The sequence below is a fragment of the Clupea harengus genome, chromosome 11 (assembly GCF_900700415.2).
Source record: "Clupea harengus chromosome 11, Ch_v2.0.2, whole genome shotgun sequence".
NCBI classification, from domain to species: domain Eukaryota; kingdom Metazoa; phylum Chordata; class Actinopteri; order Clupeiformes; family Clupeidae; genus Clupea; species Clupea harengus.
In genome coordinates this window covers 24207968-24232926 of record NC_045162.1, presented here as the reverse complement: position 1 = coordinate 24232926, position 24959 = coordinate 24207968, and the positions used below count along the sequence as shown (strand labels likewise).

General features: G+C 39.8%; 1 protein-coding gene across 1 annotated transcript; it reads left to right on the top strand.

Moving 5' to 3' along the window:
- The first annotated feature begins 625 nt into the window (after positions 1-625).
- LOC105908901 (collagen alpha-6(VI) chain-like) lies at positions 626-24740 on the top strand. Its single transcript, XM_031576945.2, has 24 exons — positions 626-917; positions 1804-2051; positions 2282-2360; positions 2677-2822; positions 3456-3548; positions 4075-4128; positions 6323-6394; positions 6939-6965; positions 7101-7145; positions 8476-8973; positions 13053-13115; positions 13392-13444; positions 13618-13680; positions 14013-14063; positions 15116-15178; positions 16286-16290; positions 17709-18202; positions 18369-18465; positions 18772-19449; positions 20167-20281; positions 21380-21543; positions 22481-22651; positions 23334-23378; positions 23695-24740. The coding sequence occupies exons 1-24, from the start codon at positions 626-628 to the stop codon at positions 23865-23867; spliced, it is 3789 nt and encodes a 1262-aa protein (XP_031432805.2). The 3' UTR covers positions 23868-24740.
- The last annotated feature ends 219 nt before the right edge of the window (positions 24741-24959 follow it).

The following is a 24959-nucleotide window of genomic DNA, read 5'->3' as shown; positions in this document are numbered from 1 at the left end:
AGCTACCAAATCAGCTGCTTACAATGACCAATAACGCCAACAGGGTGTTCTATGTGAATGATATTAATGCATTGGAGCTATTGGACAGAACAATTTCCGAAGAGATCTGTAATGTCAACAAAGCAGGTAAGTTATTTTGTATCCAATCCATAATGTATGATATCTTCCTCAAATAAAGAGTAAAATGTGTAAGATGGCAAAACCCACTCTCTGAGTCACTGCAAACCCTCTTTTGTTCTTTACAAAGTGACTAAATCATTCAATATACTTTTAATGTAGAATACAAATTCTGTTAAATGATCTTTCTCCCCCAGACTGTAAAATGGATTTGGTAATGTTGGTGGACGGCTCAGAAAGCATTGCTAGTTCCAACTTCTCGCTCATGAAGATCTTCATGACAGACATGGTGAAGACCTTTAACATTAGTCAAAGCTTTCTACAGGTTGGAGTTGCTCAGTTCAGCACTCACCAACAAAAGGAATTCTACCTTAATGAGTATGAGAATAGAGCAAAAATTATTAGTGCGATAGAGGGTATAAAGCAACTTCGAGAAGGCACGAAAATTGTTCCAGCACTGAAATTCATCCAGGAATTCTTCAAGACTGAACATGGTAGCAGAAGAGACATGGGTGTTCACCAAACTCTGCTGTTAATCACCGATGGAGAGACAGAAGAAGATGTTGAAGCTGTTGCCGATGATCTCAGAAACAGTAAAATAGACGTGTTTGTGATTGGAGTGGGTAGACTCCAGACTGATCAACTCCTCAAGATTGCAGGCAGTAAAGATAGGTTCTTACCCATTAACGCATATGAAGAACTTACAAAGACGTTGAAGAGGGTGGTTGGGACCGTCTGCTCAAGATCCGATGACCCAGACCCTAACCCAGACCCTAACCCAGACCCTAACCCAGACCCAGGTAAGTGATCTATTGCAAGTTTTGTGATTTTGTGAAAGTAATTAAAGAGAAGCCCTAAATTGTACATCAGACCTAAACAACAGAGATTATAGTTTGTCATATGGAGGCTAAATTCACGAGAAAAGATAAAAGACCGGTCTGTCTGGAATCAACTGATCGGCATGATTCCTCCTGCATGCTACAGTAATACTATTTCCAATAATAATAAAGAATTGTTAGAATAGAATCATTTATACAAATAATTTATAGAAAGTTTACCATTAGAATATGCAGTTTATTGATAGCTGAAGGCCCAGTTTACTCTAGTCTTATTCTTCTGCATATACTTCTATAGTATTATTTTAAACAAATAAGGAAACAACAAATTGACTAGTTGGAAAACATGTGTTCATATTTATTAAAGTAATGTATTTGTAATATTCGCTATAGTGCTGGACTCATATGCACGACACTACACACAGTTTTTAAATCTAAGCAAGAAGACTTTCCTTACCATGTGGGTTACAAAGAAAAACAGAAAATATTCTGCGATACAACATGGAAACACAAACAATGACTGACAAAGAATTGAAGGAAACCAAGGGTTTAAATAAACAGGGGGCACCACAAGGGAAACATCAGTGGTTTAATACAATGAGTGGCAGGTGAACACAAGGCAGACAATAACTGTGCTAATAAACAAGAAGAGCAGAAAAGGGCGGGGAACAACAGAAGCACATGGCCAAGTAAACAAAGGCAACCTGGAAGAAAACAACACACAAGACTACAAGACTACACTACGAGTTCAAAACTAGGAACAGACAGGAAAAAGTGCAGATTGTAACAGTATTAAAATAAGACATGAGCATTGCTTTCACAGTATGCACTGCTTCTGTGTTTCTCGTAGGATGTCATGTGGACATTGCTGTTGGATTTGATATCACCAGAATGCCAAACCACCCTCTCTTCAGTGGACAGGTCCAGTTAAAGCAGCGGCTGCCCAAGATAATCAGCAAAATTGCGTCTCTGGATAACATATGCTGCGTTCCTAATAGCATCATTAAGCCAAAGTTCGCCTTCAGTTTAGTCGATAAAGAGGGAAGAGAGCTGGACTACTTTCCCTTTGAGGAGTACAGCTCAGGGGTGGTGGGAAAAGTGACAGATCTAGTGGCAAATAGGAACACCTTCTTTAACACACAGCTTTTGGAGTCTTTCCAAAAAGTGTTCAGAAATTCAGCAGCTAAAGTAAAGGTAAACATGAAGACTTCTACATTTTGGATGATATATTATATTATATTATATTACATTATATTATAATATATTATGCTATATTATATTATGTTATGTTATGTTGTATTATGTTATATTTATGTTTTATGTTTCAGGTGCTGGTCATTTTCTCAGATGGTCTTGATGAGCCAGTGAAAACACTGGAGTTGGAATCGGACCGTCTAAGAAGTAGTGGTAGGATATTAAAAGATTTATGACAGATAGAAAGTAGTATCAGTGTCACACAGATTTATGACAGATAGAAAGTCATATTAGCGTCACACAGATTTATGACAGATAGAAAGTAATATCAGTGTCACACAGACCACATTGTCTGTCACATAAAAATGCCTCACTGTCGTACGGCGAACCTTTCTTTGTATTTGGAATGTATTTAGGGTTTCCTGAGGTGCCAAAACTGAAATCTAATTTTCAAAAACATGTTGCTGTTCGTGACAATATGCTACTAGGATATGAGAACAGAATTAAAATGAAATTATTTTCTTTGCAGGAGTAAGCGCACTGGTAACGGTGGCTTTGGATGGAGTTCAAAATGCCCATGAGCTTCAGATGGTTGAGTTTGGGCGAGGTTTCGGTTACAAGAAGCCCTTTTTCATCAGGACGTATAACATAGAAGATGCCATACGGAAAGACATAGTGAGACTCCGAAATTATTCCTAAACAGGGCAAAGCCCCAGCATTTTTGAGGTGCTCAGTTTAATTTGGTTCAATTCCTAGAGATTACACAATGTTTACACAACACGCCTTGATGCACAGCTCCGATTTTTTTAAATTCAGTTTTTTAGATTGACTGGTTACACCTACCAAAAGCCTAGATTAATATCCGATAGTTCTGTTTATGACCTCTATCAAAGATTATCCTTGAAACAACCATCATGTTCACAGAAGCTTAGCTGATACAGTGGTAATGCAACGGTGTAAGCAACACAACCCAAACCACTAAATCAGCTGTAACATTAATTTGCAAGTTGCACTTAAGTCAAACAATTAATTTATGTGTTTATTTTATGATGCATTACATTATCTTTGTTAGTGTAAGGTGTCCTCAAAAGCCACAAAACTATCAAGTTGTCCTTAGTTTTTAATAAGATAAGTTCAAGTTTTGCTGAATGAGGTGTCTTGCCCAGATTGAGTATATTTGTTGATAAAAATGCACAATGCCTTTGTACGGTATCACCTCTGGGGTTTCTGCACGTCTGTTTGTCTCAAACTCTTGTCATTCCTGCCTGACCTTTTCTGACCCTGTCCGTTGTCTGCCTGTACCTTCAGCATACAGTGACAGAGAAGGTGTGCTGTGGTGTGATGTGTACGTGCACTGGCCAAGATGGTATGCGAGGACCACGAGGACCACCAGGACCAAAGGTCAGGTCACACTTGGAGAGTTTTACATGACTAGGGTTTTCCAGGGTTGACCGTGTCCACTAACCATCAAAAAAGGGAGTTAACTATAATACAAAGATATATTGTAAAGTGTATTTGAGAGGTTTTAGTTTGTACTTCATTATGCTTTAATGTATTGCACACATCTTTTTTTTTTATTGCACAATGCAGAGGGTCCTGTTTATAACATTACTGAAATGTCTGGCTAGTCTGCCAACAAATGAGATTATTTACTAGACAGTCGCTTACCAGCGATATTTTGTAGTCACAGCTTTCTTTTGTACTTTGCATCTTCCTACAACTGCATGTTAAATACTGCAATGTAATACAACTTGCTAAACAGTGCCTGCTTCTGTACAATACATATAGTATTAACCTTTATTACATTTTCATTACATTGTTTCTATGTTAACTCGGTACATTTTTTTCAAGATGTAAGAATATGTTTTCGTGAGGCTCAGATCTCAGATGATATATGATGTTTTTTTTTTTTACTCTGTTTGAACAGGGCATTCCAGGGTCAAAGGGCCATGCAGGATATCCTGGAGAAGAGGGCGGTCCTGTAAGTGTGATTTCACTTTAATATGCCGATACACAGGTGTGTCTTAGGGACACCCTCAAAATGGATCTAGACAAAAGCTCAATTGTTCTATATCTATACTATTATGAAAAAGGTCACCATGAAAATACCTAATAATATTCTATGCCTATGGAATTTTGTATTGCTCTCTAATGAACACTGGACACTTCATTTTTAAACCTTTATGACCTTCCAGTTAAGCCACCTTTAGCAAAGAGAAATTAGCTGAAGACCATATTCACAAAAAGGAGAGTTTGGCCAACTAAACAAAAAAACAGTTTCTGCCAAAGGACTGTAGCTGAAGTCTGTGTATAAGGACCAAAGGTAATTAATGAAAGTAGATCATTTGTAAAAAGGATAGCTTGTGGTTGGTAAAGGCATACTTACAGAGGGGGGTGAGTGTTAAACCATATACATACAACACCTAATTGTTAGGATTTAAACACAGATTGTTATACTGTTAGTATCCTGTTTTACTGAATTACTGCCCCTCTTGTTTTACACCTAAATGCCAAGTCTTGCATGCACAGATAAACCTTCGGATCAATCTGGAGCTTCCGGGCATCTCTGTGATTGACCTTTTTATGCAGCGCAGTTTGGTAAAAACCACTAACCTGACTATTGCTCCCAGCAAACATAGAAGAATTGAAGCCGGGGCAAGAAGAATGTGTACAATTATTGATCAAGGAATCTGTCAAAAATGATTGATGGCCTATTATAATTAACAACCTATTTGTCCGTTTTTGATTGATAGTTTGGTTTGACAGACAAGATGTCAGGATGTAAGATGGTTAACCGTAACTCTGGTATACGTGCATGTGTATTAAGGTTTTGAAACGTCAACCATTTCATCCTCATGAATCAAACTGTGGAATTTTGAAGGCCAACCAAACCATTTTACCAAACCATATTCCTTTCCCCCATCTTTATTCATTCTAAAATCTTTTCAACTTCGAAAGTTTTATCCCTACCAACTTTTGCAATTCTTCTTCATAAAAACATCCTTCTATTATATCTCTGTCATAATCTTTCAACCTGGTGGCATTTGTGGAATATGCTGTGATATGGTGAAAAATGTGTGCGTATAGTTTTGCTTGTATCTCATTGTAAAGGGACCTCTTACTTTGGAAATTCTCACAACATCGCCTGTATTGCATATAATCTAAAGGCCCCTTTGACATGTATCAGTCCATATCAGTATCGGCCTCAACATATCGATGTTTGTCCAAGTGCGCCCTCTTGTGTTTAATCCAACATATGGCAGGTTTATTTTACCTTAACTAAATATGGGTAATATACTCTAAATAATTAACCTTAGTTAATGGAGGCTCCTGGTTGGCCACATAAGCAAAGATGCTTGGTACACCAGAGTAACATAGGATACGGAAGATTAATTCAAGACAGGCATTTTTGATGACACACGTTGGTTTCTGCTATACTTCAACCTCTTTTGGCATTTTAACGCAAGCGCAGTTTAGTTTAGTTGCATATCTTAACAATGAAGCTGATGTAAACGGTGTTGGTTTAATTTAGCTGACTAGCTACTGAACGTTAGCTTCATCTCTATCTTTGCTATGGTCAATGCCATCATAGGTACCATTTATTTTCCTTTGATAGCGTTTAGTTTAGGGTTTAGGGAGTAAATATACGTCACGTACAGTTAGGCAGTCTTGTTTGGTGACGGTTAATAGGCTAACGTTAGCCAACTATTTTGCCCCTCTTGGATAATATACGACTCCAGATAAAAAGTTTAGAGATAGCTATAACATTAGACCGTTTTCACAGACGCGTCGAAAATGGTCAAACACAGAAGCAAACAAAAGACTCGGCCCTAGTAGTAGCCTTTACGCATGGTGGATTTTTTTCCAGGCCCACTCCCGCAGAAATAGTTTATTGACTAGGCTATTTTGTTTGCTCCACCTGCAAAATCCTGTAGTAATTTTAGAGGTCTATGCAGGATGCTTTTTTCAGTCCCGTTCCTGCTGTAGTGGGGAAAAAACACCAACCTGAATAACATTCTGTACTTGAAGAACATAGAATACATTTCTGTAACTTTTATTTCATTTTATACATATTTTGTCTTATTCCTGAAGCCAAAACCGTACTCAACTATTATATACATATACAGGCCAAATATTGAACCAATCACCTAAAACAACCTATTTGCTTATTATAGGGACAGAGAGGACCTACAGGAACAAATGGAATTCATGGAGGACCAGGTTGCGATGGCAGAAGAGGTCTGAAGGTAGGGTACTGTAGCGAAAGGAAAGAGCAGAGCACCCATTGCTGACACCACCATATGTAGCGAAGGGAGAACAGTCACCCCACCCGACCTTGAACCCAGGTACCAAACTTGCAACCTAACGCAAAAACCCATGCTCGTTGGTATGGCAGTCAGAACGCAATACTCAACCATAGTGACGGCACTCAGTCACACTGCCCTCACCTTCGGGGAGCACACCAATGCGCCTCATGCACACAGGCATCCGTCACGCATCCTCCATCTGTACTTCTCCCATCCCAGGGTGCCCCACACACTAGTACTTCACCCATCTCTGGGGTTCCTCACATCCTCAACCCTAACCTGTTGGTCCATCATACGGTTCATATACTGGGCACGCCTCCATTGGCCTCACAGCAAGCCATCCCACTTCTGACACCTTACATAGCGAAGGGAGAGAGCAGTCACACCATTCTGTCATAGGTGTACAGACTTGAGAGTTTTAAAAGCATGTAACCAGTAACCATGACTTTCGTCAAACAAGATATCTGATGTATGGATTTTTCAGGGTACCAGAGGCTACAATGGTGATGTGGTAAGAACAAATATTTTCAATCAATGCAAAGAAAGTCAAATCAATTCTGTGATAATAATTGGAGTATTGACTGCTGTAGTGGAACATTGAATATGTACTGAAATATGTACAATGTGTAATAATCATGTTTGAAAGGGCGACGATGGAGAACATGGCCTGGATGGAGTTCATGGTGAACAGGTAATGTTTTCTCCTATGTCTGTGTGCTAATGTTATCCTTCGCAATGACTTGTAGTAATACACAAGCAATGCAGTAGGAACAATCCACAGAGTTACTCCTTCCATTTTAAACTATATGAATGTTAACGCCATGCAAAGTGATAGTATTTTTATACCAGAGGACTGGAGACCTCTATCAGACAATGGCAGAGAAATCAAAAAAACAAGGTTTTATTTACAGTGATGCGCATTAAGGGAGAGAGAGCATGGCTTCACATAAAGATTGACCAGCTTCTCTGACTAGAACAGAGACAGTCCTGGGTCTAGCTCTAACATGTGATATATAGTGCAGATGAGTCTGAGTGACCCTATGGCCTTTCAGACATAACTAAAGCACCCCAATCCTTATCACGTAGAGACACAGAGGTGCACATAAAGAAATGGCACATTCAGAAACACAGATATTTGCTTAACCCTACTTCTAATTCTAACATAGAAGTATGTGAGCAGAATAATATGAATCGTAAGACTAGTTCTGACTGGAATCTCTCTCAAAAGTATCTTGGTATTTCAAATGGAAATGCTGCATAAATCATTAGCTGCACAGCCAGGCTAGTAAGGAGGTGAAGTTTTTCATATGCAGTTAGGTTCATGTGATAACAAATCTTCATACACTCAATCATCAACATTTGAAAAAAAAAAAATGCCATCTTGTCCAATGCTGTCCAAGTGTTTGCCTTAACCAGACATTGTTAAGAAAAAAAGTTTTAAAAAAAAACCTTAAATTAACATTGATTTGTGAAGTAGTCAATGATGTTTTCACGATCGTGCCCAGGACCTCCAGATCTTGGCTCATGTTTCCTCTATCTCCTATCATGTTGTGCTTTGCATGTGTTCCATGTTCCCTTCTTTACAAGAGTAAGTTCACTCTCCAAGTCACAGCTTATGGGGATTCCAGAGATGTTTTTTTTCTTGTATCAGAGACTGAGGAGGAGCCTGTAGGTTCACCAGGAGTCACTCAATAGCTCCCAGGCTAAGTCTGGCTCATATGGGGCCTGCTAGATTCCTGCCCAACCCTGCTCCTGAGTTGGCTAGTTTTCAACGTGCTGGCTGGACAGAGTGGACTCAAGACTGCTAGTCCCCTGCCAGATCCTGTTCCCCAAGATCCCCAGGGCTACCCATGCTGCCAAGCACTCCAGCTGATGTCTCACCTGTTCCTGAGCCTCTCAGTTCACATCAGGCTTGTTTCTGAGCCTGCTCAAGCCAAGCCCGTCCCAGAGTCTACCCACACCAAGCCAGCCCCTGATTCAGTTTATGTCAAGCAGTTCATGTCATTCCATCTGCTCCAGAGCCTGTCCCTGGGTTGATTCCTGTCATCGAGATGGTTGCTGAGGTGGTCACTGTTCCCATGGTTCCTGTGACTGAGATGGTTCCTAAGGAGGTTCCTGTTCCTATGGTTCCTGATTCACAGATGCTTCCTTTTACTGAGATGGTTCCTTTTACTGAGATGGTTCCTGTACCTGAGTTGGTTCCTGCCCCTGAGGTGGTTACTGCCCCTGAGGTGGTTACTGTCCCCATGGCAGTTTTTGTTCCTGATGCCACAGAGGCAGTATCTGCCTTTGGGTCTCCAGTTCCTGAGCCCAAGCCCATTGCCACGCCTGCTGCCAAGTCGGCTGTTGCCACACCTGCTGGCCGGAGGGGTTCCGGCTTCACCACAGACCTCCTGACCGGTCCTCAGGGGGGTTTCGTCTTCACCATCGGTGCCGTCTCGTTCCATCCTCAAGAGTGTCCACCTGCCTGTCCTGTCTCTGGACTGTCCTCCCGAGGGCCCCCGCCTATCCGCCTCTGGGTCTCACTCTTGCCTTAAGTACAGTCTATGTGTTCATGCTTTGTACAACTTTGCCTGTTTAACACTGATTACGACTTTGCCTGTTCCCTTGGACTATCTGATTTTTGGATTTACTGATTTTTGGATATCGATCTCTGCCTGACCAGTGAGTTTGGCATTACCCCTGCTTCTCTGTAACTGTGCATGACCACGGACCTGCCCTCATTTTTTTGGATTCCATCTACTCTTTTGTACCTCTGCTTGGACTGTTCTCTATGTGCCAAACCTAGGGACTGTTACTGACTACTGAGCCTTGCCTGGTGGCTAGTACTGTTACTACTTATTAACTTCTCACAAGTCCTGTCTCCGTGTCTGCATTTGAGTTCAATATTCATACCCCTGGCCTCACCAGCGCGTGACAGATATGAGCCAATTACATTTTAGAGTGTGATTGATATTGGAGCTATGATCAATATATTATAAAAGTCATGTAAAAGTAATCATTTCTTAAGATCTTCAAAATCTCAAGAATTATTCCACCAGGAAACCTGCATTTGCTAACATTTCCATTATTTCACCTGTTGAACCTGTTAAATCGTTTTGAATAATGTTATTTGGCATTATTGGTTATTCGTTCCTTATCCCTTGCATAACTGTTTGGACCCCCATTGAATGCAACTTACAGCTACTTGAATGACTATGTGACAGTAGTGAATGACTATGTGTTGCCTCTCAGTGGTTAATATAAACAACAACGAGCCAGTACGTTTGTACACACATATTTTGACATCTTTTTGTTTGTTCATTAACATTTTGATATGTATCCTATATAGGGTGGGGCTGGAGTTCCTGGCGCACCTGGGGAGAGAGGAGATCCTGGCAACCCTGTAAAGTCTCTTTCTGACATTCGATTCTATTCTTTTCTATTTGTAACATGCACTCAACTTACTGTATTTTTACTTGTACTTAAGGGTATTTTTGATTGACATCTAACAAAGAATCTTGATTATTTACCTATACTCATTACCTAATGAATAACAAAGTGTAACTCATTAGGTAATCAACTTCACAGACAAGCGTACATTAAGAAGGCAACCACCCTAACAAGCAATTACTAAGACTTAATACAAGTCATACATTTGGAGATAATGGCTTGTCTTTTGGAAGATGGGCAGTTACCTTATGTACACCATCATCCTCCTGTGTGTTCCAGGGTCGACGAGGCATCAGAGGGGATCTTGGCATAAAGGGACAGCATGGTTTAAGAGGAGATACTGTAAGTTTGAATGTCAGCATTGATCACACATTTAAGTTTCTGCTAACAACTCAAAAGGAATGTAGGATTTTTTCATGCAACATGCATAGGAAATTAACATCATGCGATCCACAACAGAAAAATATAATTATAGTCTCTGATGTAATTCACTGATTGTCGACATAATTTATGTGCAAATGCAGTTGTGTATATATATAATTTTAGTGATTTAATACAAAAATCTTGTCTGATATAGCGGGCTTCAGACAGCTTACTGTGCCTACTTCTGACTTCTGTACATTTTTCAGAAGATTTGTTAATTGTCCATTTTTCAGAAGATTTGTTAATTGTCCATTTGTTCAGGGAGAACATGGGGCAGACAACATACTTGCAGGCCAAAAGGGAAAACAGGGAAACAGAGGAAGACAGGTTTGTGAATAACTGAACAAGGTCAAATATCACAGATGATATCAGCTGAAATAATATAGGATTAATAGGATTGCAATGTGTGTGGCAGGCAGATAGCAATGAATATAAAAGTATGCTACTTTTGTTGAATGGCTTTATATACTGAGTTTTCTGCTCCTCTGACAGGGAGATACAGGGCTGGATGGTCAAGTGGGAATACTAGGAGATCCTGGAAACCATGTATGCCTTTCATATCCTCTCTTTTTAAAAGTGGATGCATTAATGTTCTCCATCCGTACCACATTACCAACGTTCCTGGCATGATTGTGTTTTCTTTCATGTTTTCTTTCATGTTTTCAAGGGCCCTGCAGGAAAAAGAGGTCAACCAGGCATTAAGGTAAAGTTCACATTGTTCACTGATGTTAAAGATGTAACATTGCATCTCCTCAACCACTCCTAAGCAACAGTTCTTTCAGTAATACCACAGTAATACTAAAGGGGGCACCCTAGTCTTTGCTTTCACATGTCTACCCTAGGCAGAAGTAGTCTCTTGTGTAGCTGAACGAATGTCAAGGTAACAACATCCATAGCCATAGTCATTGCAATACATTACAATACAATACATTGCAGTGCAAGACAAAACCCACCTCACAACAATGTTTTCTGTATTGCAATACAAATGGTGGGACTGTTTCCCAGTGCTCTCTCTCTCTCTCTCTCTCTCTCTCTCTCTCTCTACATATATTTTTTCACGTCACTAACTAGAACTTTTTTTTAAAGTTAGCATGGAGCCAATATTTCAATGTGACGTATTTGTGGTTATGATTTTGTTATGAATTGTTTTCACAAATAGTTTTCACAAAGTTAACATCATTAATGGCTACGATATCAAGCAAGCCACAAGTCTACCACGTTTTAATTGGACAGTGTGATATAACTTACAAAGAATACATTTCAACAGATAAAAATGGTTGATATTTCTATCAATAATTTGAATATGAATTAATTAATATTTGTAATCATGCTCACGTTATTACAGGGATCACGTGGGGATCCTGGAGAAATTGGACTTAAGGGCATCTCTGGGTTGTCAGGACCCCAGGTATCACTCCCAGCATCACCTCGAGTGTTATCATGCAACATACGTTCATTAGACATTCTAGTTGGCTAGGAATTTGTCCTTTATCTGCAAGTTATGTTTATGTTAATGTTTATGTTTATGCTATAACAAATCAGAGAGAAAAATAAATATTCCCTTTGGCTATGTTTACACTGCAAAGGAAATACAACCCAATTCCATTTTTTTTATTCCCAAGTGGCAAAAATCAGATATATGTCATACCAGTCTAATCTGGACAGAAGCACATGCAATTGGATATCTTTAGATCCATATGCACCATATGCATATCTGTGAGTGGAACTAAATTAGATATGAATTAGATATCTATTTGGCAGCTGAGTAATATCAGAGATCGCAAACAGAGGTTTGTCACACTTTGCTCATTACTCATCATCATTCTTGAGAACTTGCATTGGTTCTATTGGATTGTTTGAAGGCTGGTTTTGTTGACAGGTTGGAAACAGAACCACCATATCAAATCTGGTTTAAGCAAATTGGATTCAGGCAAAAAAAAAACACTCAGTCACATCAGCTGATGTGTAAGGAGTATTGGTCAAATTCATTGTTATCAGTTGCTGCTGAAACAATCTAAAATACACTTGATGGGCCACATGCAAATGTTAAATATAATGTGTGCATATATGAGGATTTGGGAAATAATTTGTTGTTGAAACATTCAATCAAACAATAAAGCAAGCTACTTTTTGATACATGATCATGGTTACCTTTTCAGAGAGGAAACAAGGAATGGCCAAATTATTGTAAAGATATACAATGTTTAAAAACACAAAGCCTTTTAAAATCTTATATGGCAGATAAATACATCAAATGATCTAGCATGGTTGTTCTCATAGAACACACTTTTTGCCAAATTCAGCAAACTCCTCATGGTCTTCTAGCTGTCTGTTCTGTAAGCACTAGCACGTGGCGTTGGACCACACTCTAGGCTGTGGAATGATAAACCAAGAGGCTCCTACTGACTTCAAATGTTGCTTTGGGAGTAAGGAAAGGGGGGTGTCATTTCATTGGCTGTTGAGTTCAAATATCAACAAACTTTCTCCAGAATCGCAGACTGAAGCCATCAATAAGAAATCAAGCACATAGTTTGAGAAATAATGTGCCATGAAATGCCTGTATGTCCAGGATACCATATGCTGACTTCTGTAAAATTACACCGCTCAGTTTCACGGTCTCACACTGAGTCAAAACGGTATAATACCGTACAAGATTATTATGAAATCCTTGTTCATAGTTTAATCTTTACTCTTTTCTCTGCCTCTTGGGCTGTTCATCCCTGATACTCCATGTTTTTTTCAGGGACATAGGGGGCCCATAGGTCAGCCAGGACCAATTGGTAACCCTGGTTCTCCTGGACTTCAGGTAAGTGTCTCAGAACCCGTGTATCAGAGAATGCAGATACATTTTGTCAAGATTTCAACACAAATAAAATTCATAGTTACAAAAGCACAAATGTGTCAGCAGTGCAGTCAACAGACCTTAGGGAAAATTGAGTGTTATGGTTGAAGTGTGCGCCGTACATGCAATATATTCACAGATCTGTGAAGGATTGATGAAACTAGGTAAACTGAAGTAGAAGAAAGATGGAAACCAACAGTACCATAATGCAGTGCACTACTGTTGTGTAGGGCCCACCAGGAACTACAGGTCCCCAAGGATCCAGAGGAGGTCCAGGACAGAAGGGAAAGAAGGTTTGTCAACTACATGGCCATCTGTTCACATACTCTTGAACTCCTTACACTCACACAATATTCTCTTGTTGTTTACGGTCATCAGAGCACTACTGTCTTGTTGTTTTATTCTGTCTTGTCTCAAGCCCAATTTGTTAACTTTAGACTTCCTGTTTTTCTGTGTCTTGGTTTAGGGTCAACAAGGAGACTCTGGAGTTAAAGGACCCATTGGATCAGTGGGCCCTAGAGGACCCCCGGTTTGTCTATTTTAATAGTAATCACACTTAAAGATACAGTCAATCGTATTACACACCTCGCTTCCGTGTTCCTGAAGCCATGTGTTGATTGGCTGGAATAGTGTATGGCTAAGTCGGAGCCTCTTTGTTTCCCATTTACAAAGCACGGACTCTGTACGAGTCAGCTAGTGGCAAAGATAAAGCTATGGATTTACCCTCCAAGAAAAACACATAATGATGCAGTTGTGCTGCATGTTTATTAACACAAAACAAAAACGCAAAATACAAATTCATCACTGATTGTAAGAAAGCCATGACTACTTTAATTTTTTTTCCTTTTTTTGCTGAATCAGGGACGGGATGGTAGTCGTGGCGACGGACCTCCTGGACCAAAAGGACCAAAGGTACAACTGAGTAGCTAAACAGGAAATTGAGAAAGACAAGTCATAGAAACTACAGATGATGTTCTATTCTGACGTCTGTCTCTGGCGCGTATGAATTGGCCACCTGGTTGCTTGCTACAGCCTCTTCCATTGTCACAGAGAGAACCTAAAGATTTTTGTGACTTCCAAGTTATGTGCAAATGTATATGAGTGAAGTATATTCATGTTTGGTCCCCAATTTATCCTTGTGATGTGGGCAGCAGTCACTTACATTCAGTTTGGTAACATTTAAGTTTACCGTTTATTGTAGTAATAAACTGTTCTTTCATGAACCATCCATTTAACTCTACATGTGCCATGCCATTACTGTGCCACTAGCTTATATACTGCTTCGTAATATTGGAGGTCATTTCATAATTTCATGGAGTCAGATTAATTGTATTTACCACAATATTTACCACTCTAATGCACTCTAATGCATTCTTCATTCTTCAAGCCTTCCAGCTTGGTGTTTTTCCGTCAATTTGGTAACCTTTGCAGCCTTTAAACTATTAAACAATATCCTGCTCAGAGGTGTCTCGACATGTATACGGGACATATTTTGACCTGAATTTTTCAGATTTTTATGAACACCACAAGGCACCAGTCAAACCTGGAGTCAATGTTGCATATACTTTTTAATTGAATACCAGTGAGGTGATGTGTGTCGTGAATCTCTGTGGTATGACATGTTATGTAATTTGAACAAACATTACATTTATCAATGCAATCTTTCAAAGGGTGGGACAGGTTTTCCAGGTTTTCCAGGGCTACAAGTAAGTCCTAACTTAAATACTTAATAATTACTAAACAATTTGTGTAAATTAACAGAGAAGACTAAAACATAAATATCATTTGTATTTTCCCCGTAGGGAGAGAATGGGATAAAGGGTAGCGGTGGAGGTCCTGGAACCAATGGAACCAAGGGACGTGGGGTGAGGACTGTCTTGCAACCATTCCAATATTGATTTTTTTTGTATTATGAAGATATTATTATATCATATTTGTGATTGACCTATAAAATATAAAATCAGGGCAATGCTGGCAACAGTGGTCCCCAAGGTGACCCCGGAACTCCAGGACTATCTGGGCACAGGGTAAGTTAGATTGTTTTTTTATCAACATGATAAACAAGATTGGCATCTTGCAGTGCATCATAAATAAAGATGTACTGTAAGTTCGTGTGTTATGCTAGAAGATCAAAAGGAGAAATAAACTGACTCTGTTGTACTGCACAGAATTTTTTTCTGTCATAAGTTCTCTAATACTGCAGGCCTTTTTATACTGTGTGTGCTAATTTGAAAAATCAGGTCGGAATAAAAGTATCCTGTTTACTTTTCAGGGCTCCAGAGGATTACCAGGACCCAGAGAGATGACTGTATGTTCATTTTTTCATCGTCATTTACTTATGTTTGTTTACATTGATGAGACTACATCCCAACTAAGATGTAAACACTGTATTTTATAGGGCTGTGAACTGGTCAACTATGTGCGAGACAACTGTGGTATGTTTACATTGTACACAATTGGTATGTGTTGTATCACAGTATACAAATAAATTATAGCTCCATTTCCCATCAAAGGTATAGTCCGCAATTCTAATCCATTACACTTTTTGTCAAATACAGCAAATTGCTCTTCATGGTCTTCTAGCGGTCTACTCTGTGTGTGCATTCAAAAACGCTCCTGTGCTTGTGTTTGAGGATAGAAAAGGGGGATGCAATTCCTTTGGCTGCTGTGCTCAAATATAAAAAAACACTTTTGCCAGAATCGTGGACTGGGCCTTTAAGCCACATATTTTTAAGTTGAACAAACTGGTACTCAGGGTGTGATTTGTGGGCTACAGTGGGCTGTATGCAATAGATTATGAAGCCTTGCAGCTGTTAAAGCTTGCTGGCTTAAATAGATAACACAAAGGCCAGGTGTGCAAGGCAAGTGCTGGCCAGCGGTTTGCTTATGTGATTCCTACTAGATGTTTTTAGTGTGATACATTTAGTCCCTACCGGAGATAAAATGTATTCAGCAGAGGAAGGGATATACAGACCAGGGGTGGGGGGTCCCCTGGTAAATTGCACCCTGCTTGTACTTCATATCACATTGAAACGATTGAAATATAATGTTCTGTGTTCCGTGATATTTTGTATTTTACAGTTAAGAGGTTTTGACTAATTGTCTGTGATCTCTTCCTCTTAAATAGCTTGCAGTATGGGTAAGTCAATTTATTTGAACAGTGCTATAATTTATATGAAAGAGTGTAGCTTCAACATGTAGGCCTACCTAAGGAATGCTAAGGAGTCCCTGCCGCACAGTATATTTTCAGAATCTTATCAATGTTATTATCTAAGCCCTTTAAAGCTCCTCGAATCAAAATGTACCACTGTAGATTTTCCATAACTTTGACACATCTCTCATCAACAAATATTTAATAAATGCTGAAATGCCCCTCTGCACCCTCGCTGGCCTTGCAGTGGCAGGGCAACAGCCTTTGGGTGGTGCAAGGGCTTCATTCGCTTCACTGATCACACCTAGGGAGATGTGGAGTAAAGACACGTTGTCCTCCTGAAGAAAGGCTTGCATTCGCTACCATGCTGCTTGTGCTTGCCTTGAGTCTGCTCATTTTGTGCTTTGTTATCAGATTTCAGCTCACTTATAAGGCCTATATTTGTTGATACTGCTATTGTCTGTCTCCATTTTATGCTGTGTTACACATTGCAGTGCTTATAACCACTTATAACTAGTGCTGTCAAACGATTCAAATATTTAATTGCGATTAATCGCATTTATGTCATAGTTAACTCAAAATGAATCGCAATTAATCGTAATTTTTTATATATTCTAAATGTCCCTTCATTTATTTTTTCCATCATTTTTTTTATTTTAATGCTCTTATCAACATGGAAAAGTGGATTGGCTTGCTTTATAGCAAATGTTTTATTTTATTGAAAAACAACATTGCCAAACAGGGCGGTACAAAATAAAATTATAAAGTGCACATATCAGGTAAACAAGGACTCAGACTATAGTGCAGTTAAACCATGGCTTAATATTTTCTTTTTTTCAAGTTTGCTGGGAACATAGCAGTCAGGCCTCTTATTTCAGAAACAATGAACCGTAACAGTTAGGTAACCAATAAAAGGTGAGCTTCTTTGCTTTCAGCCAGCTACTCAAACAGACAAGCCTGTTGACATTTTCAGACAACAGTGAAGCTCGCTTCTTTTGCACAACACAACTTTTAAAAGTAAACTTTCCATTCAGAAGCTGTTTATCATCCATTTCACCGTATCGCGCTCACCATTCACTCAAACCGTAACGTTAGCCTACTACTATTGGCCGGCTTCCAAGTCCAAACGGCGTGCCTATTGTTTTGCTTCCGGTCTAGCTAGATCCGGCGTGGTGCTGTAGTTTTTCTAAGGTTACTAGTTGTTGCAACATCATTTGAAACAAACTACACAGTTTGCGAGGCCAAAAAGAACGTTAATCTAAAAAAAACTTTAATCTCGCTATAAAAAAATTGACGTGGTTAAAATGGGTTTGCTCTAACGCCGTTAATAACGCGTTAAACTGACAGCACTACTTATAACCAATTTTGTATCGTTCTTATATGGGATGTTTTTCTGTTGTTCTCAGGTCACAAGGACTGCCCAGCCTACCCCACTGAGCTGGTAATAGCCCTCGACATGTCCGAGGACGTGACCGCTGAGGTGTTTGAAAGGATGCGTGCCACTGTCCATCATTTACTGGAGGACATCTCCATTGCTGAGAGCAACTGCCCCAGGGGCGCACGGGTGGCAGTTGTCTCCTTCAGCTCCAGTGTCAAGTACCTGATTCGGTTCTCAGACTACCAACGTAAGAAGCATCTCCTCACCGAGGTGAACAACATTGCCCTCGAACGCACGTCCAGCCGCCGCAACATTGGGGCGGCCATGCGCTTCGTGGCCAGACATGTCTTTAAACGCACGAGAAAGGGCCTGCTGATGCGGAAGGTGGCAGTCTTCATCACCAACGGGGCCTCTCAGGATGTCGACGCAATTAACACCGCTGTCCTGGAGATTAAAGCCCACGACATTCACCCTGCTGTCATCTCCTTCAAGAATGTCCCTAATGTCTTAAAGGCTTTAGAGGTAAGCTGAGGGAAAAGGGCATGAATCCTGGTCATGGAAAGACTTCACTATGTGTTACCATAAGTGGTCATCATAAATTAAAAACCCAAACCAAGATATGTAAATGGCCAAATAGTGTTTAGTCACCATCCCTGTGTGTTTCTAAGCACTCTTTGATGTTACACAGGCTGATGAAACCCACAGCTTTGTAGTGAAACTGGTGGAGAGTGATCAAGAACTGAAACCGCAGTTGAGTCAGGTGCAAAAATGTATAATATGCTATGGTAAGCCAGCATGATAATTTCTCTTAGTGGTCATATAAGTATGCATTTGTGTATTTGTATGTGTTTACGGTCAGCTAGGATTAAGTCATTTAAAGTCTAATAAACAAATTAAGTTGACCATGATTTAGTGATGTGAAACAATACAAGGTGAAAATCTTTGTGGCATTGTGACAGTGGTACAATATTAGTTATATATTTGACAAGAAATGATTAATACTTTGTGAGATAGAGACGTACATTGTAGCCAAACCTTTACTTTAAATGGCTCACAGTTTGTAAATGTGCTCTTCTTATCACTCATTTCAGATCCTTGTAAAAAAGAATCCAGCTGTTCCAATGTGAACAAAGCTCCAGCTCCTATCCAAGACGACCTGGATCTGGCTGTGTTGGTGGACGGGTCACGCAATGTACGAGCAGACCAGTATGAGGGCATGAAGGAGCTGCTGGGTTCAGTGATAGAGCAGATAGCTGTGAGCAGTCAGCCATCCAGGTCTGATAAGCAGGCCAGGGTTGCCCTGTATCAGCAGGTCCCCAGCTCATATGCACCCACGGCAGGACAGGTTCCTGTCCAACAGGAGTTTGACTTCATGAGGTATAAGGACAGCGGTTTAATGAAAAACCACATTTTCCAGAGTATGCAGCAGCTTGGTGGGTCCTCTGGGTTGGGATATGCCCTGGAGTGGGTCATCACAAGAAGCCTCCTGACAGCCACAAAGTCACGGAAGAACAAAATGGTGCTGGCCATTGTTGGTGGGGAAACGAGCTACTGGGATAGAGCCCAGCTTGATTTTGCTGCCAAATTAGCAAGATGTCAGGGTGTGGTGTTGTTCACTCTGACTGTTGGGGACAGCTTCAACAGCACTCAAGTGGAGGAACTTGCCAGCCTACCCTTGGATCAACATGTGGTCCACCTGGGAGAAGTGAAACGAGGAGAGCAGGAGTACGCCAAGCGCTTCTTGCGAGCCTTCCTGAGCTTCCTTAAGAGTAAGGAATCCCTTTTGCAAAAACTAAATTTCACAAACATTTTCTTGTCTATTCCACAGACACGAGGGCTCCATGGCTTTAAGTCTAATACCTGTACAAACCCTGATAAAACAGTAACAAGGTGAAGGTTGTATTGATTTAGAATTTTTGACATGCACTTAACGGACTAAGGCCCCTAGTGTGAGGGTGAAAACAGCTAGCGGAAACTAGCGGAAAACATTCACGTGCGCTGCTGCACAAAAAGAAGCGCTTCAGAAAGGTGTGGTCAGATGCACTAAGTGGGCAAAGCCAGGCCGAAGCTAACAAGTGAAATAAGTGAATAAGTGAAAGCTAATAAGTGAAAGGCCGACCAATAGCATTTCCGAGCAATCCCATTTAAACTGAATGTGTCAGAACATTATTCCGTATACGTAGATGAAGATGGAAATATCAACCCGGATTCTGTACAATGTTTCCAAGGAGTTTCCCAAGAGGCATACACTGTTCAGTGTAATCAATAACCTTTTCCTCTAGTACTTCCACATCTGTCCTGGTTCTGTTAGGCTCACATCATCAATATATCTGGTGTTATCTCCGTTAAAACTTGGGTGCCAACACTAATCCTTTATCCGTAGGTTTGTTTTTTGCTGTGCACATGGAATACAGATGAGTCCATGATGCAGCAACATGTGGTGTTACATTACAATTATTCTGGTGTGCATGCTTCCATTCACACAGGGGGAGTGAACACGTACCCTTCCCCAACCATGAAGCGGATGTGTCGGGATTTCCAGGGACAAATAGATCAAGGGCAAGGCAGTGCTCTTGAAGCTGCAGAACGCCCTCTTGAAAGGTAAAAATGTGACTGATTTCAAAGGTAAATATAGTTTAGTGTCATAGCAAATGTGTTTTTGGCCAGTGCCTAATCAAGATAGTCCCCAGGCACTTTGTAACTTTGAATGTGCAACATCTCCAACATTAAGAAGTCATCCCTAAAAAGGGGATGGCTGAGAAATCAAGGTGTGAATCGAGGTTGCGAAAAACTGCGATGTGATTCATTGTCCATTAAGAGAGAGTGTGTTTGACCGAGATTATTTTGAACTATTCAAAACTGTCTCTTTCATTTTTATGGAAATATTTAAAGAAAGGCAAAGTGTAGATGATGTACATTAGCTTTGTCAGAATCCAGTTGTCTGATGCTAAAATGCGTTCTAGATCTAGTCAAAACTCTTTTAAAATGTGAACACTTAACACTGCAATGACTGATTGAACTGATCAAAACTGCATTCATTAGTCCAAGGATTAAGGCTAGTCTGGAGCAGTAGGGTATCCAGAGGGAAAAGTGCCTCAGGAAAAGTGTCTTTACAATCAAAACATATAGAAATAATGCAGGATTATTTTTTACATTAGCTTGTTTGCGCATGCTCTCCGTTTTATATTGTATATTGGCTGCCATATTTAGATACCATGTACCCTATACAGTGGTGGAATGTAACGAAGTATTTGTACTTGCTTAAACCAATCAGGTGGCTATATCAGCTCCAATGATAGCAGAGCGCGCGTTTGGTAGCAGCACGAGCAGTAGACTTGCCTCCTTTGCATATGTAGCCTAAACATTAAACATGGATCCAGAGTCAGCATCCACTGAGCCCTCCGAATTGAGCCACCCTTGGCCCTATTTAAAAGAATTTTAAGTTAAGAGGCCCCAAGAATGACTCATCGAGATTTCAGTGCATTTCCTGTCTGCCTCAAAGAAAGGAGTTCCTCCACCACTGCCCTGATATGCTTATAATGTCCAGGGGTGCGATTCCCCAAGCCTTCTTAAAGGTACAGTATGTACAATGTAGTGACATCTAGCAGAGAGGCTCCAGATTGCAAACAACCCTTCATGATAAAACTTCAGAATAAAACTTCATAAAGATGAAATTAAATGAATGCTTTTTTTCGTCAGTGTCCCTTGGCCAACTTCCAACTCCAACATGCCAGTTGTGGAGGAATCCACGGAGGAGGAGGCGGAAAGAGAGGAGCCTACTGACCTGACCGGCCTCGATCAGACAGGGAACACCCAAACAGGAGATGGAGCTCAGCAGAGCATAGGCCGCGGAGACAACGATGGTACCCTTTCTGCTCACCGCTCTCAGCCTCATTTCCTCACATAAACTATCCATATGACATTTCCTCACATAAACTATCCATATGACATTTCCTCACATAAACTATCCATATGACATTTCCTAACATAAACTATCCATATGACTCAACTTCATTTCATCACATAAACTATCAATATGACTCAACTTCATTTCCTCACATAAACTATCCACATGACTCAACTTCAGCTCATTTCCTAACATAAACTATCCATATGACTCAACTTCATTTCCTCACATAAACTATCAATATGACTCAACTTCATTTCCTCACATAAACTATCCATATGACTCAACTTCAGCTCATTTCCTCACATAAACTATCCATATGACTCAACTTCATTTCCTCACATAAACTATCCATATGACATTTCCTCACATAAACTATCCATATGACTCAACTTCAGCTCATTTCCTCACATAAACTATCCATATGACTCAACTTCATTTCCTCACATAAACTATCCATATGACTCAACTTCATTTCCTCACATAAACTATCCATATGACATTTCCTCACATAATCTATCCATATGACTCAACTTCAGGAAATGTAGGGCAGCCATCACCTGGCGAATGGCATAAATCTGAAATAGTTTAACCATCTTCTGAAATCATCATAATGAATACTGAAATTCTGGAGGTTAAAATAAAAGAATGCCAATCATTTTTTCATGAAATTAAAGAAATAAAATACAAATTGAACTTATGAAAAGATGTAAAAGCCAAATGACATACTTAACAAACAATACAAAAACTTTAAAGGCCTGTTTTGAATGAACTAGTTGCAAGTTTGTTGCTAGTTTTTTATAGTTGGCATGTCTGTTTGTCTTAACACCCAAACTAGTCTATTCCCCTGCATGGTATCAGGATGAACGTAAACGTGATTGTCTTGCTTTCAGCTCAGTGTGAACTCAGTATGGACGCCGGCAGATTTTGTGAAAAGTATGAGCAGAAGTGGTATTATAATTCAGAGATTGGTGCATGCTCACCCTTCTGGTACGGCGGTTGTGACGGTAACAGCAACCAGTTTAGCACGGAAAATGAATGCTTCGAGACATGCGGTGCATACAGTAAGTTGACCACCTCTAACCCTCACAAACATGAGTGTGGACCTTGTTCTTGTCCACACTAACTAAACAAAGACTGAAAATAATCATTTTACTTCATAACACACTAACAATATGCTCAATAACTAAACAGTAATTAAAACGTACTGCATGCTGCATGGAGATTATTCCTTTAAACTAACACCAATAAAATAAAACACTTTCCTAAACTGTTAAAATAAAGGAACAGTAAATACTCTAAATACAATCTGACATCATCTAAAAACTGTTAGGCAATGTATACTACGATATCACCTAACAGGATATATAGCAATTCAATACATACCAAGCCCTATTTTCATTGATGAACAACTGCCAACAAGCACAGCAATGAGCAACGAGCAAAGCCCACTGTGCATGACCTAAAGCTAATTTAATAACTTGGCAAAGTCATTCCGCTCATTTAATAACATGAGCAATATCCTAAGCGCAAACATGAGTGGGTCAGCACAGCGCTCCCACACGCCACACTATAGCTTTAGTTAATGCACGACAGACTTCCCTTGTTGTTTTACTCGTTGCCCATCAATGAAATTAGGGGCCACTATCTAATCTTGATTTTACTCTGTAGTCAATTGTGTTTGGCTACTTAATTTTTGCTCCATTGGTGTCTAAGATGATTGTGGTATTTGATTTGTGCTCACAGACCTAGATGTACTCCAACAGAAAGAGGATCCAACAGTAGTGCAAGGTAGTAATTAAAGCACCTCAGCTGTATCCCAGTGTCTTCCTGTTCTCTGCACAAGCTAATTCAACCCAAAGATACTATAAATGTATTTTTACTCACAAGAATGGTGAAGCAAAAATCCCTTAAAAAAATAAATAACATTTTAATAACAATAAAATAATGACTTGAAAATATCCAAACGTTTTTAAACATCCAATAATAAATGATGTACACAAACAATGTAATATTGACAGTGGTTTAAAATGTCACCTTTCCACATAGCTGAGTTTGCAACTGAAGACGTAACTGTTTGCTGTGTTCTTTTGCCTCTCTTTTGCAGACGAGTGCACCCTTAGGCAAGATGAGGGAAGCTGCAGAGAGTTCACTCTGAAGTGGTATTACGACACAGTGCAAAATGAATGCCTTCGCTTCTGGTACGGCGGGTGCAATGGCAATGGAAACCGTTTCGAAACCAAAACAGACTGTGAGGCTCGCTGTGTGAGGGCACGTTGATGGTAGTAAATGAACCCCTTTAGGATTTAAACCAAACAATGACTTGTATAATGGACCTTACCCAAATACCCTTACAAATGGTGCTATTCCAAGTGTGTGTAGTTTTACTGGTCATTGTTACAGTTGTAGTAAATAATTTCTTTGGACCATGGGATTTTGGACAGGTTAACAAGCCTAAGTGACAAGTAAATGTCTTTCCTCACCTCAACTGAAAAATGGTGGACCTCCAATCTTTTAAACAAACTCAAAAAGTACGGGAGGCTGTTCAATTCAAATCAGCTCTAACCGTGACGGGCAATGTAATGAACTCATGGTAAAAACATCAACCTATGAATGTCATTTTATAAGCTGTCAGCATCTCCACCGTGTCAGTGTATTTACTTTTTTGTCAGTGTTCTATGACTGACTGTTAACTGCTGTTTTTCATGTCATCTGAAACATAAAAAGTGCACTTATGTACTTTTGTAGAGACACATTCAGAAATAATGTAGAGGTAACAAGCAATTAAACCAAACAGCAATACAGGTAATACAGCAATACATGTTTGGTTTATTACAAAGCAAGTCGAAATGCTTTAAATAAATCTGTAGGTTGTACATATGGAGTTGTGAAATTGTGGAAACATTTCATCTAGTGAGATAATTTGGTGCTGATTGAATGTGCTCTTGCTTCTGCTCTGCTGATCTGATTGATTAAAAGAAAACAATTAAAGAATCAAAAGGATGGCATCACGTCCTAATTCATCATACAGTACGTTTGAAAGGGTCAGATTTAGGTACGAAAGGACCTCACCGTGAGCAGTGCCAAGAAAATCACTCTTCCTTCCTTTGTTACTCTATAACTGCCAGTTTTGAGAATAAAAGCTTAAAACTCTGTTGTGTTTGTCATTTTTCTGTTGTCTTTTGTTATTGGATAAAGACAAAAGTTGATTTCCACTCTCCATGATATTAACTGCTCTGGGTTTCCAGTTGGACTGCATGGTTTTTGTATTTAGTCTGGGTGATCTTAAACTAAAATGAGGTAGTAAATGAATTTGCAGAACTGTTTATAGGCTGCCTGTGAATGACAAACTGCCAAATTCAGGTCAGTTGC

Excerpts from the sequence above, each read along its gene's own strand:
- LOC105908901 (XM_031576945.2), top strand. The coding sequence starts at position 626 with ATGGGTGTTCACCAAACTCTGCTGTTAATCACCGATGGAGAGACAGAA. Across the intron at positions 6,395-6,938 it reads ATGGCAGAAGAGGTCTGAAG|GGTACCAGAGGCTACAATGG; the intron begins GTAGGGTACTGT and ends TGGATTTTTCAG. Across the intron at positions 8,974-13,052 it reads CCCCGCCTATCCGCCTCTGG|GGACATAGGGGGCCCATAGG; the intron begins GTCTCACTCTTG and ends TGTTTTTTTCAG.